At 38.8% G+C, this 15,194-nt stretch overlaps 2 protein-coding genes across 2 annotated transcripts; one reads left to right on the forward strand and one right to left on the reverse strand.

The window, feature by feature from the left end:
- Window positions 1-3,720: 3,720 nt before the first annotated feature.
- LOC111338711 (E3 ubiquitin-protein ligase TRIM71) lies at window positions 3,721-6,251 on the forward strand. Its single transcript, XM_022945226.2, has one exon. The coding sequence runs from the start codon at window positions 3,760-3,762 to the stop codon at window positions 5,965-5,967; it is 2,208 nt and encodes a 735-aa protein (XP_022800961.2). The 5' UTR covers window positions 3,721-3,759; the 3' UTR covers window positions 5,968-6,251.
- A 2,794-nt stretch (window positions 6,252-9,045) lies between these two features.
- LOC111338707 (ragulator complex protein LAMTOR1) lies at window positions 9,046-15,194 on the reverse strand. Its single transcript, XM_022945222.2, has 6 exons — window positions 15,010-15,194; window positions 14,112-14,182; window positions 13,100-13,186; window positions 12,397-12,474; window positions 11,254-11,374; window positions 9,046-10,463 (listed from the first exon to the last, which is right to left on the reverse strand). The coding sequence occupies exons 1-6, from the start codon at window positions 15,049-15,051 to the stop codon at window positions 10,371-10,373; spliced, it is 492 nt and encodes a 163-aa protein (XP_022800957.1). The 5' UTR covers window positions 15,052-15,194; the 3' UTR covers window positions 9,046-10,370.

Below are 15,194 nucleotides of genomic sequence, written 5' to 3' on the forward strand. Positions count from 1 at the left end.
ACTGCAATAACGTTTCAGAAAACTCGCTATCCGTCAGCTTTGAATATCCCTATGTATCTTTTTTGCTACTCCACTGCTCATGAACCGATTGCCGCAAATAAATCTTTTTGAAGGCTTCTAGCCCCTTAGGCCTACCGCCTGGTTTCTTCGCAGCCGCCATTGTTAAATTTACATCGTTTACGGTCTGTCGAGTTTCTTCTTAAAAATCGAGATAGCGACCAATGTAGCACCAAATTTTCTTCTCGATGTCGAGAACGATGATCAGTCTACACATACAAGTAAGCAAATGCCGATAAATACCGATGGATGCTTCCGGATTGAGAGAGATTGGAGATTAAAAAAGTCTTCCACGTAAAAAATCGAAAATGGAGGTTTCGTAGACCACGAAACCTCCGGTTACGCGCGCAATATATGCTGGTCGATAGAGAGCGGCCGAAATTTTAAATACGTGAAAGTGCACAATTAACTGGGTGCGAGTTTTTGAGAAGTGGTGTGACGAAAATATCCTTGAGAAAAACCTGGAGATGATTCTTTCCGAGCAGTTGGATAAGGTGCTAGAGCGATTTTACGCTTCCGTGTGGAAACAGGACGTAATTTGTCACCCATGATATTAAAAGGTAATCAATGGGAAGTTATCAGAATTTTGACAAAACGCGCGTGAAATTATTTCCTAATTTCACTCGTCGCCATTTGATTACACATACTTATTTAATTTATTTTCATGATTAAAATTGCCAAACACTGAGTCATGCGCGCGAAAATGTCGTCAGTATCAGTGTGATGGAATTTTGTGATCCGTAGCCGTGTGAGAAAGCAGGCAAATGAGCTATGAAAAGTTGGACTGGGTTTCTTTCAAAACTTTTTATACCTGACCCTTTCAAGACGTTTGCTATGACCTTTCTTAGGCACCGTGAGTATACCGGCAGAAACATATCCCGAAAAGTGTGTGTTAAAAAAGGAAATTTTATAAGGCCTACTCTGGGGCCCTAAGTCACCGTACTTTTGGGTGACTGGGCGATCTAAGGCGACTTAAGGCGACTCAAGCAAAATAGGCAGAAAAAACACTGCGACTTTAGGCGATTTAAGGCTACTTAACGCGACTTAAAGCCATTTTATTTGCCTGAAGTGATAACATCAAAGTTAGCAACAGTCTCTCCATAAACATTAAAAATGTTTACAGAATCCTTTGCAATAAACACAATATACGATTGAAGTGGGGTAAATGGAGTCAATTGGGAAGGGTGGGTGTGTGGAACCCTAATAACATTTCGTAGCAACATTGCGACTTCAGGCAACTTAAGGTCCCAGAGTAGGCTTTTATAGTTTCTATTTCTTCATTAGGAACCAAAAAAGGGCATGAAAAATAGTTATCACTACGCCCCTAGTAAGCAGAAAAGATAACACATTCAACTGAAGACTTAATAGGCTACTCTTGTCTTGTTAGAATCAAAATCTCTAACAATCGTTGTTTGTTTGGTTGATTCTTCTTTAATCTCTTTTCTTCTCAAGTTGTTACGACGGGGACTGACTTCTATCTTAAGAGAAAAGCGAGGGTCACCATTTATGAAGGTGACACTTCAGGTGACACTTCAGGTGACACTTCAGGTGACACTACTAAGCTGTCAATCTTCTTAATTGTATCGTCATCGTTCCATCTCAGCCAGCGAATCACGTTAGATTACGCATGACAGTTCCTGCTTACTAGGTATGCGCCCACGAGTTATTTGCGCAGTTACAAAATAATTTTCTACCTTAAATTTCTTATTCTTACAGTTGAAATCGGCCAGAAGAGAAACGAGATTCGTAATATAAAAATCACAAATAACCTATTGACAGAATATTATTCACACCTGAAAGGGTATCTTAAGAGAAAATTACCTTAGAAGACCGTTACATAACAGCATCATGATCACAAAAATTGGAGAAGAAGGTCGCAAGTACCGCCCCAAGTTGCTACGTGCCAGCCCAAGGGCGTAGCCAGGGGGGTCCTGGGGTGCCCGTGACCTCCCCTTGGTAGGTCTTCTTTAGAGCAAACAACCTACAATATTCAGGTGGCAAAAACACCATGACAATATCTTGGCCGTAAGAGCCATTGTTGAAAAGCCCACTTATTTTAAAATTTGTTTATTTTTGTTAAGTATTTTCGTCAACGGCTCTTGTATTTAGGTAATATGGGCCTTCATGCCGCGATAATACGGCTGAGCCCGCTGATACACGCAGGAGAGCAGCGGTGTAAATGGTGAGTAGCCTCTGTGACCCCCACATTGAAAAATCCTGGCTACGCCCCTGCGGCCATAATTAATAACTACTAAATTGCGAGACATAAAGGTAAGAACGAGAGGTGTCGAACGTGACCTTTTACCAGAGAGATTTTACGTTCTTGGACTAACAAATCAACTCAATTAATAACATAGCTTTCCCAAGACATTATCACGAGTTCTAATTACCGTAAAAACTGAACAACTGTTTCCATGTCAAATTCACGATCATAACCAAGAAAACGTGACCAAACCTTACCTTTAAGATAACACTTCCAAAAGGAATAAGAAGAAATCAGCCTGCCTTTTTTCAATTTTTATATCGATTTATATATTATATTTAACGATCGAGACAGTCAAAAAAAATAGCTGTACATCTACAAAGGCGAACGATTCGAAAAAGACGCAATCCCTGATGTGCGTACTCATTTTAAACAAACTGAGACATTTCAGTATACACACTATAGTTCTTGTCACCCACAAAGAATTAAAAAAGACTTCATAAAAGGGGAGACCCTTAGACTTCTAAGAACAAACTCCTCTCAAACAATATTCGAGGAGAAAATTACAAATAAAGCGCATTTGCTAAAGAGAGGCTACCCAGAGGACCTCATTAGCACAACCCTCTCAGAAGTGAATTAAAAAACAGGAAATTAGCTCTTCAACAGAAACAAAAAACGAACCAATGAATCTTGCCTTTTGTTACACAATACCAACCATCAGTGCCAAACCTAAAGCAAATTCTCATGAGACACTGGCATTTAATAGAAACACAACCACTACTGAACGAAATATACAAAAATCCGCTTCTCGTAGTTTACAAAAGAGGACGGTCGCCCAAAGACATACTTGTTAGGGCCAAACTTTAAAAGGCTACTCTAAACACGCGCTGGGGAGTCGTGTAGGCCTGTCAACCCCATTTTACATTGATTGCCCAATAAATGTGAAACCCCCTTTAGGTGAAATCCCCACTAATGCCTTTAAAGTGGTATGGATCTTATAGGAACTAAAGAGCAGGACACAGCAATTTATCGGCATCTCTAAGGCTCTTCACGCGGAAATCTTTCTTTAACTCAGAGATATCCCGTTTAGTGACTAAGAAATCTTTTTCCTGCCAATATCCTCAAAAACTTTAGACCACTTAAACAATATTATTTGAGAAATTATAGTCACAAATGCGCTCTCCAAGAATTTTCTGGCCTACCAAGCCTCGCTTTCATGCATTCGAAACCAGGCCGTTTCCGCGCGGCTGCCATTTATGAATGAGGTCTATAATAATTCCATTCCTTTTCCCGACACCAATATAAGGAAACCCTTACGAGTTTCAGATTAAACATAGTTGTATTTTTATCGTTTAACAAATTATCCGAATAGGGTGGACAGGATGAGCGCTCACGGTGACTGACCACTCCCCCAGGTGTCGTTATATGCATGAATTAGAGGGATGTGTGTGACGTGTGACGCGTCAACCGCACCCACCTCTTTACTTATTCAGCTAAACATGGATGTTCATCAATTGTTTAATAATCTCAAGAAGGAAGCCGAGTGTCCGCTGTGTCTAGAAACAGTCAAAGATCCCAAGACACTGCCATGTTTACACTCATTCTGTCTGCGGTGTATCGACAAACACGTAGAATATGCAAGGAGACAGTTACAGACGACCATCAAATGTCCGGTTTGTCAGACCTGCTTTCAGATCCCTGAAGGAGACACGTTTAGCAGCCTTCCCACATCTTTTCATCTCAACCGATTGGTGGATGTCTTAGCCCTGAGAGATGGCAGCGAAGACGCTCAGAGATGCGGCAGTTGTGAAGAAAACAACACTGCAACTTGCTACTGCTTTGTTTGCCAGAACTTTCTGTGTAAGGATTGTTTTGAAGCTCATCAGCGCCTGAAGGCCACAAGAAGTCATCGCAATGTTTTGATCGAAAATTTGCAAGCACAAGATGTGGAGGAGTTGATGCACAGACCGGTCATGTGTGCAATGAAATATCACGAGAATGAAACGCTTGATTATTACTGTCAAGATTGTAGGGTTTGTATTTGCCACAAGTGCAGTATAGTGAATCATAATCGACATTTTTTAGTAGACTTACAGCAGGCTGCTGAGGAACAAAAGATGCAAATGGCGCAAGTCTTTGCCAGAGTTATGGAACAACTTGTCACAGTGGAGACGAAGATATCGGAGGAAACTGAACTGATGGGAAGAAGCGAAGAAGAAATCTGCGCTGCCGAAGAGGCAGTCACGAAAACTGTGCAAGAAATTATTAAAATTGCAAAAGAACATGAAACGGCTACAAAAACTCTGCTGGCAGGAATTAAATCCACGCAACAAAGGAATTACGCAGCAAAAAAAGGAAACTTTCAGTTATTCGCTGCTCAGCTAAAGAGTTCTGTTGAATGCGGCAAAGGTATCGTACAACGAGACGTCGGTCCTGAAATTCTGCAAGCAGGACGTGCTGTGCTTGATCGGTGTGAGGAACTTTTAACCACACAGGATATTGAATTATGCAAACCTCAACGTTTCGTCTATTGTGTAAATGTGAAAGCTATGAATATTATAAGAGGCTTGGTTCCGGGTCAAGTAATCGATATTTACACCGACGCTTCACAATCATCGGCTGAAGGAAGAGGTTTAACAGAGGCAGAAGCAGGCACTGAAACTAACTTTACAGTCACTACACGAGATTCAAAGGGAAATCAGAGGTATAATGAACAAGACCAACTGACCGTAATGATCCGCTCTCAAACAGGAGAACAGGAAGAAATTGACATTGATGACTGTAACGATGGAAACTACACAGTGCGTTACAAGCCAAAGAGTTTTGGCTCACGTGACATTTCTGTGGAGGTGAATGGCAAGCCGCTGAATGGTAGTCCTTGGAAGATTCAGGTGAATGGTCATCGGTACAAGATTATTCACTCATTTGGATCACGTGGGACAGGACCCGGACAGTTCAAAGGATCAGAGAGCATTGCAGTGAGTAAAAGATCAGGAAAGATTGCCGTCGCAGATTATGGTAATCGCAGAGTTCAGTTGTTTGATCGTGAGTTGAACTATCTGAGAGCAATAGGAGACAAAGGGCGTGCTGAGAGAATTGAGTATCCTAAATCAGTGGGATTTACAGCATCTGATGAAGTCATAGTCATTCATGGAGATATTTTAGAAAATTCTAAAATCTTCTTGTTCACTGAACATGGTGACTTCATTAAAGTCATTAGTCAGCATCTGATTGATCCATATACTGTATTTGTTAGAGGTGATGGTCACATGATCGTGTGTGATTGGGGTGACAACTCAGTCAAGGTGCTCTCTCCTGACAGTACAAAATTAGTACATTCCTTCAAAGGAACAAACAGTTTTGGCCACCCGTGTTCTGCTGTTTATCATGGGGATAAGTTTTTTGTATATTTCTCAACTAACTGTGTTAGAGTATTCAACAACAAAGGACTTCATCTGTATGATATTGGCAAGAAAGAACGTGGAATTGGAACATCGGTCTACGGTGATAACAAACTCGTCATTGATGCGTTCAAAAATCTGATCGTTTGTGACCATTATAGAGGCAGTCTTAATGTGTTTTCTTTAGATGGAACATTTATAAATTCTTTTAATAAAGAATTTGACGGTTCCTCGTCTGTCGCTGCTTTTGATGATAAGTTGTTGGTTTGGTATGAGAATGAAGATGTAATGCATGTTTTGCAATAGAATGTGAACATTACTCAGCAGTAAATCTGATGTGAGCCCTCGAACTTTTTCGTTATTTCTGTATTGTGATCCTGTTTTTCACAGCTGGTGAAATTTTCTTTGCTGCTGGCTCAAAGACGGAAGAAAAGGGCAAAAAAAAAAGGGATGTAGTAAACATTTTTAAGGCAGGTTTGTTTCGCTTTTGTTTCAGTTTTTTAATTATTTATTTTTTCATCTTCTTTGCCTCTGTTTCCATTCATCGGTTGTACGAGGTTATTCAAAACAATAAATTAAGTGTCAGCTGATTCTGTTTGAACTTTATCGCAAAACGGTCCTACACTGAGGGATGTTCCTCCAGTTCGGCGTGCAAAGAAAACAAAAAAAAAACAAAAAACAAAAACCGTGGTTCAGTCGACCGGTCCCATTCAAAGAGACCCTCATGAAGGAGTTTGTTTTCAGGTGTAAGCACCAGGCTTGTCAGACATGAGCTCAAGTCGGCCGAGGGATTCCAACGTCGGTCAGTTGATTGAACGTCAAAAGTAGGAGATAATGGGAGAAACAATGCGTCATAGAAAACGTATTTTTCTTTCGGAACGTTCTGAAGTCAAAAGCTAAACGGTTGGACCCTTTACAATGCAAAGAGCGTCCGCAGGGCGTGCAGAGCGACATGCGCTTAAATCAAATCAGACAAAGCTGTTAAAAAAAAGAAAAACATCCATTGATAAGATAAACAAGTTCATGTTATGAATTAAATCCTCTTTCTACATGATCTCAATCACCCTTACAATAAACCAAATTCACCCTCAAGGATCTTACTGTGAATATTCTTTTTTCATTGTAAAGTTTCTATTCGTGTTCGACATTATATTGATATACAGCGGTGGGAGTTGGACCTTCAATCTCGCATCTGGAATCTAGTTAATGTGAAATTAAGGCTGACGTGTTCCACAAAATTTACTTCATTATGTCAGCCGAATAATTATTTAGATAACCCGAGAACGAATAACTGCAAAAATAGCATTTAAATTGGGATTATCTCTAAGGGAGGTAGTCTACGTTCAGGCGAGTTACAAATTGTCACCCTTAGCAGTGATTTCCCACCATGATGCCATCAGCCTGTCTTCCAGTCAAATAAGAATGATCGTCTGTATTGCTGTTGCAATCCAAAACCTCAGTCGCTCCGTAGCACGACAATTCTTTTTCCTCCATTTCAGCAAACGGCTCGACTTCTTCCGCACTCATACGCCGCCATCTTCTTCCTTCCCACAATTGAATTATTTTGGCTTTCTTGTTCGTCAGAGCGTGGCGGGACTCGCGCTGTAAATCCTGAAAGAAACTCTTTATCTTTTTAGCAGAACTTGGGCTCTTTTGAGGCGAGGCATCTCTGCTCTCTGGCGTTGAAACTTGAGGTTGTTCCTGTGGTGGACTTATTCTGCTCGGCGACGAGAAGTCATTCTTTGTTCCGGTGGCACTTTTTGGAGTTCTCTGGCCATTTCTCGGAGAAGTTTCCATTGCTGCAGTAACTTCTTCAATTGCCGAGTGCGTCTTCTTCTTTGAATGCTGGACGTTTTTCAACTTCCCAAGTAGTTCGCAGGGCCAAACCTTAACACAAATACAAATGCATCATTAAAAATGAGCTTCTTATCGCCCCCATAGGTTCTGTCCTGGTGTACCGGTTCACAAGGGAATTACCATTGTTCTTTCTTTGTTTAGGAGTTATTGGTTAGCTATTGTGTATTGTTTGGTCTTTTGTATTGGCTCTTGTGAACCGGTACACGAGGACAGAACCCCCCCGGTTCTGTCCTGGTGTACCGGTTCACAAGGGAATTACCATTGTTCTTTCTTTGTTTAGGAGTTATTGGTTAGCTCCCATAAGTCACAAGACCTCAGAGGCGGCTGTTTAAAATTCCAAACGACAGAATTCCAACAAACGGACACCTCTTCCCTTCAGTACTCGAGTCAGTTCTTTCGCATAATTCCGCTCTTTTATCACTCGCATTTGATCTCATTTCCAACCATAATTAGTCATGCAACTCGAAGTCCGTGCATGCATTGTTGCCTCGCCTCCCTGAATGCGTTCAAATTAGAAAGACAGAAATGACAGAGCACGGGTTTCCAGCCGAAGATTATTTAGTACTTTAGTCACAGCAAATATTCTTCAGCTCATTTTCTTTTCCCGAGCGTAGCTTCAAGTTCTATTTGTTTGCGAGGAAATTTTTATTTGTCATTATTACGACAGGATCAAGGCTCGTTGACACATCAAAATTAAGTCTATTGTTATTTAAAACATGTCAGAAACTACCTATTTCCCTCACTTTAAAAATACTTAGTTTACAGGAAGACAGGTTTTTTTCCCCTTTATTTCAATTTTTTTAACAGCGTAGGTTTCCCTATCTTTTTAGAACGTTACGTTATAAAAGTAAAGAACACATCGATATCGTCTATATTGTGTCCAATAATTATATTAAACCTAATTACTGTTCATTACAATAATTTTATTTTGGGTTCCAAGTCACATGTTTACTCTGCACTGGGAAGCACCCATGTCGTCGCTGAAGTCTCTAGTTCCCAGGGTTCTCTCATGGAACCGGTTGCCCACTTAAAAACAGAGATTGCAAGAGATCTGGGCAGGAAAAATTTGGGCCAACCTGGCTGTGGGTTCTGGATTTCTCTAGCTAGTCAGGGAACTGTTGAAGATGATTAGTCAACACATTTACCCCCAAGACCTGATCGTTAATTCTTCCCTCTACATGTTAAACATTTCCTTGTAAATGAGATAGAAGAATTTAGTGTTAGGTCAGGACAACAACTTCTACCTGATAAGTTTGCTTATTCTCGTTACCTGTTTGCTGGATAATGCGTGGTTGTTACAAGGAGAAGTAAAATGGTAATCACTTCTAGGAGTTAAAGTTTCCGTTCTATATCTCGTCTCCCATTCGCGCTACATTTCGTGCATGTCAAATACATAAATTTGACACTTACAAAGAATCTGTCGATTAACATAACCTGTCGAGTTGTACTCTGATAATATTATGCCCTTTAAAGAGGATAAAAACAAACAAACAAACAAAAAAACAGGAGAAGAAAAAAAGGCACCCACATTGTTCAAAGTGTGATTTTATTATTCAAAATAATCTATGAAAAGCGTAAATTATAACTGACTCTACAGTGTTAAATTTCTAAATTACAATCCTGAATTAGGGCACTACTGAGTCAAAATGCATAACTAAACTGATTGGTTTACAACCTTATTCATACTAACATATTAATTTAGGAAAAAAAAGTCACTCTATTTGTCAAAGCATAAGGATGCAATGTGTAATTTCTGCAGGGCTCCAAGCTTTCCTATACAGATGATGCACTGAAACTACTTAGACAATCCGCATTCAGTAATAGTCAGTGCCTTTTTTTCCTTACATATTTTTTTATTCTTTTCTTTTCCCTGCATGAGAACTTTTTGTTTACTTTTTGTGATTGACTAGGAAAGCATCTTCCAGTGTATAAAACTGCTGAACAAGGGTACAGTAATAAATATCCCACTGTTCTCAGATATATGGAGGAAAGTGGGAAGGAATAGGGAATGGCTGGCAAGAGATTTGCCTACAAAGGCTTGATAAGTGCTTTTTCCATCACTTGCTAACTGGGAGACACATTCCCCCCTCCCCCCTCACCCAAACTTCTTCCCACCTTTTGCAATTTGAACTTCTCACGATCAAATTTTTCAATTTGTGAAAAGTTCTGAAAGGTTTCCTTACCATATTCATAATTTCATACCACAAAATAAGAGCAAAATGCCTTTTATGTTAGTGTTGTAAAATCAAAACCAAGTAATCAAATAAGAGGAAAAAACACTGCTTAGAGACCTCGGAGGAAAAAGAAGCTTAACAACTTAAAGTGTAGGAAAATAAGAGTAAGCATGTTTTTTCCATCAAATACTGAATTTGGTAGGTTGAAAAAAGATGATGAAAGTTTGCTGTACCAAATGCAGACAGAGGAAACAAACCCAAAAGACACCCTGCCTACACTCTACATGTATTTTGACAATCTATTGAGAATTACTCTCTGAGTTAAATATCAATAATAATCACTTTGACGTCAAGCTCATGCAAGATCTTGGTTACTTATTGAAAAATTTTAGTTTTAGTCCTGCACCTTCTCCCTTCCGTTTCAAATTAATATCCGTTCAGCAAAAATTCTGTAGGATTAGTTTTCATTGCCTTTATGGAAGGGGTAAGAGGTGCATCTGGGAGGCAAGAGATCATAAACTAAGGTCCAACCCAGGATTTTGCCACACTATCTGTTTTACTGTTTATACTTATCTTTTGGTGTAAGTTGCTCTGGAAATTACTTGAAATTACTGGCAGGCACATTAATGTAAGGTTCAATTTCAATAAATATTTCATTCTCTGCAACATCAGAAATTCCTACGATGATTCAAACTGTACCACAAGGGCATCTCTGTGCTCAACATGAAAGCCAGATAATGATGCATCTGCTCCTTTGGCAGCTTGGATAACCTAAAATTAAGCAACATTTTTTCTTCCAGATTGTGTTTCATTTCACAGATTCAAATAAGAAACATAAAAAGGTAAAGCTACCAGTGAGAGTAAGAACTCTCTGCTTTATATATTATTATATTAACATGTATAAGTTCGCAAAATCTCAGTGCCAGTTTTGGTAAGGACAACTTCAGAGGTTTCAGTAAACTATTCCATAATTGGCTGCTGAAATTGTATTAGGTGGTGGTGTTAAAATGTGAAACCCAAACACGAGAGCCTACGCACAGATTAAACAGACAGTGGTTGTAGACTGCCACTGACTAGTGTTTGAGAATCCTGTCTTTTTGCTCTTTGGATTTTGCCCCTAACCATAAACTATTCTTCGAGAGAAAACTAGGTCATAATGGTTCCATTCTGCCTTCCTCAAAGATAGCACACTTGTTAACATCTTGATGTTTTCAGGAGGGAGAAGTACTTTAGTGGGCTAACAAATAAAGTTCTGGGTTCCATTACTTCGAATTTCCAATAACTTTAATGATACCAATTTTTTTTATTTGGTTGGCATTTCAAATTATTCCCACAAGCAGATTTAATCTTGATTGCTTATTCCTATTTCGTCCCAACCTAGGAAATGACTATCACTCTACCGTGGAAAAATTGTTGTAATAACGAGATGGTCTATTCAGCAAGGCCATACAATTATAAAAAAAGGCCTGGGCTTTCAATTCATTCCCGACACAAAAATACTGGCCATCAGTTGCTTCAACAAGACAAGTATTTCCACTGTGTTTAGTGAACAAATACTTACAAATGCTACATCTCCTTGTGGTATAGGTTCACTTGCTAACACGGATGAAGGTGCCTTTACTCCACCAGGAAGGTTGGATCCGTTATGTAGTGCTGAACCATTGACAGTAGATAGTTTTGACCTGGATTTGCAATAATGGTCATGAAAGGTTAACAATAGCTGTAGTTGCACGGTCAAAAATAGAGACTTTCCATCTACTAATGTCAAAAGGGCTCTTGCATTAGTTCTTGTTTTTTTTATTTTTTATACACTTTCATGTTAGGTTCTTGTTTAATATACTATAATTGTTATTTAACTCTCTGTCTATCACTATTATTCTTCACGAGGTCATCCCACAAGGTATAATTATTTTCTTCCAGCAAACTTGAATTTTTATAGATAATATAATAATAATAATAATATAGATCAATTTCTATAGCGCATTTCCATGTAAATGCTCTAATGCGCTTTACAACACTGTGCGGGGGACTTTTCCAGACTGCCGGCGGCAGTTTACAATTACTAAAGGAGAAATTTTTACAGATGCCCCCTCCCCCCCTTCCCAGTAAACAGGCCAGACCACATCACAGTAATCTCGTGATGTGGGTTCTTTAACGTCCCTTGCCGAAATTAACTAATTGATAGGTGCAGGAGACGGGACCTCCGGCTTTACGTCCTATCCGAGAAGACGAAGCAATGTGAGTGAAGCGTCTTGCTTAAGGACACAACGTCAAGCCCCAGCCAGGACTTGAACCCGGGCCATCTGACCTAGAGTCCAGCGCACTGACCACTGGACTACTCACGCCTCACAGAGAAAGATCAGCATTAGGTTTTGCTTGACAATTCTGTCAATATGCCCTTATTTAGTATTAATAAAAATAACTGCAGAAACTCTTCATAGTGGCCAATTCACATTTTTCAACTCAGTTGATACACCAAATTTTCTAGTTATGCTCCCTACTGACTGTACACCACAGTTTCCTTAGAAAGTCTCCCTCTTCTAACAATATTGCAAGTTTCATCACTTTCTACATTAACCATGATTGTGAAATTCAGTCAAATTCATATAAACTGCTCAATGCATTTTCAACATTCCAAAATTAATTTCTTTCACCATCAGAATTTCTAATGATACAGTTGAAAACCCAATGGCAATCCACCTACATGTATTGCCTGGATCTTTCCATGTATTCTGTTCTTTCTATACTGTGAGGTTCAGTTGAGGAGACATCTATGACTTTGCTGCAACATAAGCAATGTAGGTAGTTAAGTTTGCATGGATTGCATGGAAATTATCCTTAGGCTATGTTCTAAGGGTCATAAGCCTTAAAAACAAATTCAAAATGTACAAGTTAAAATCCCTAACATGTAAAGGCTTTGATTCCATTCTTTAGCAGGAGAAAGGTGAGCATTTATACCCTTAAAGTTCAAAACTTTTCATTTCATTATTGGTTGTGAAAATCTCAAATAACTTCATGTCATACTTAAGCTGTCCCATATGACAATATTGATGGTATTACGTGGAAAGCTGAAATCATATTTTGGTTTTCTTCAGGGTTGAAACAGGTATATGATGGTTAAATTATAAAGGTGTTTAGGAGTAAAACTTTACAATCATAGAATTAACCAATTTGTATTTATTATTCTTTCTAGTCAGAAAGTCTTAGTTTAATGGCTAATAAAATAAGCAAAATTTTGAATGGTTCATTTTTCCTCTTGGCAAAGTCTTGGCTTCAGGGCTCAGATTGAGTTACCAACAAAAACCCTTTTGTAACAACTGGCCAGATAAACCAGTTGTCAACTCTTACATGTATCCATGTGCAACCCTCCAATGAACAACAGATCATTAACAAGTAAAATTACATACTGTGCAGTTTGATGAAGTATTCTGCTTAACAGTGATTGTTCATCTGTCTTGGATATTGGGCCAGAACTATGGTTGAGTGCATCATCACTGAAAATGAAACCAAATCAGCTTTGGTCTAATAGGAACATTTCTGCTGTTTATTGTTTGCTAGACCAAGTATAAGTTCCAAGGCCCTCTTAATTGTAAGCATTCTTAAAACAATAAAGTTACTTTATATATCACTGAATACATAATGTAACATGTCTGGTGTATTAAGATGCAAACCAGAAAAACTGGGCTAAGTCTAGTGTACAGGGAGTTGAGATTACAGGTACATTTCCACAAACAATAAATAAAAGTAAACACATTTCTTGAATGGGTGGACATGTTTGATTTTTCTGTTTGGGTTTTTGTGTCTTTTGATAGGTTCCTATCAGAGAGTTTCTTGATTCTGTTAAGGAACTCTGTTTATACAACAATTATTAAAAAAAAAAAAAACAGCTGATGCCAAGATTAACTGTTAATTCATCAAAGTTCAGTGAGAAAGTAAACCCCTAATTCACCCAAATTCCGAGGTTCACTTCAAGGCTCTCTAACAGCACCCGGTGGCCCTGGCACCTTACTTTTGCTCTTAGCGACTCGGAAATTTTAGTTTTTTCATACAAAGCATACGCTGGGCACCCTGGATTTCACAGTTTCAGAGCACTGGGCTCCATTCAATTTTCCTTAGAGCACAGCCTTACACTTCCAAACATAACAAGCCTTGCACTTCCAAACATAACAAGCTCATCCCTCTGCCATAGTGGAGAGAAATCAATATTCATCAGAGAGAACGAGGGTTAGGGCAAAGGTAAAATGCAATATAGAGAGAGCTTAAAAGTATGCCAAATAAATAAAACACTGCTGTTAGAGGTTCTCTAACCTTGAAGAATTGCAATGAGATAATACTCACATGGTCACAAGATCCCCTCCCCCTCCCCTTCTCCCTGACCTAAGCAGATGGTGGCATGGAAACTAATAATAATCAACTCACACAGGTCTCTGTCCATTAGCAATTGGAGTTGATCTTCCTCCCAGTAAAGGATCTCTTTCAGATGCTTGTCTCTGCAGAAAATACACATCAAATTGCATAGACATGTCAATATTTCGAATAACTTAACAATCAGGAACATTTTAGCCTATCTGAATTAAATAAGCTGTATATTTAACAATTATTCCACGAGCGCGCGTTGGATATGAGATGATAGATAGCCAACGAGGCACGTAGCGCCGAGTTGGCTATAATCATCTCATATCCAACAAGCGCGAGTGGAATAATTGTTTTATTAAAAACGCCCTCAAGAAATTATTATTTTGTAAGAAGAAACTGGATTTTTTAGCTCCCTTTTGATTTTAAGCTGACGCGTACGCTTACCATATTTGTAGATTATGGTATATTGGCTGATATACCATAATGGCTAAGCCAATAAAAAGTCTTGAATTGCATTATCCAATGATCCAGTTTTTAATAATATACTATTAGCCTAGTACTTAATTCGATGAGGCAGACACGATCTCTTATAAAGTGTACAACATTGCAATCATCAAGTGATTATTGACTCACTGACGTTAACTACTGAATTCCCGATTTTGTTTCCTGTCATAATCATCTCACTGTGCTTAGAATGTACAGATCGACCAAAGTATAGGATAATTTGATAATTGTGTTATTCATTACAATGTACGTTACGATTACCTGATCTGACTATTGCAGACAAAAGTCTATTCAGTTTATAGCAATAATCATACTGACAAAATATATCTATGTGAAGAAAGATATAGAGAAATTTACAAAGAAAGCGAAAAAATATAGATTTTTGAGCCTAAAAAAAGACTGACAGTCACATGACAAATCGAACACTCACGATAAAGAAACATAAAAACCCACTTACAGAGCCAGAAGTACTCTCCTCGCTGCTGAAACAGCACCCCATTCCTGTAAGACTAATCTAGACTGTTTGAAGAGGAGTTACGCTTGTTTCAGCTTGCCAAGTGTCTTCAAAATCTGAAAAAAGTACGACACACGATACTTCAAGTTCAATCGATCTTGCAAAATCTCACAGGAAATTCAAACGTA

This window comes from Stylophora pistillata, chromosome 9 (assembly GCF_964205215.1).
Source record: "Stylophora pistillata chromosome 9, jaStyPist1.2, whole genome shotgun sequence".
Taxonomy (NCBI): Eukaryota; Metazoa; Cnidaria; class Anthozoa; order Scleractinia; family Pocilloporidae; genus Stylophora; species Stylophora pistillata.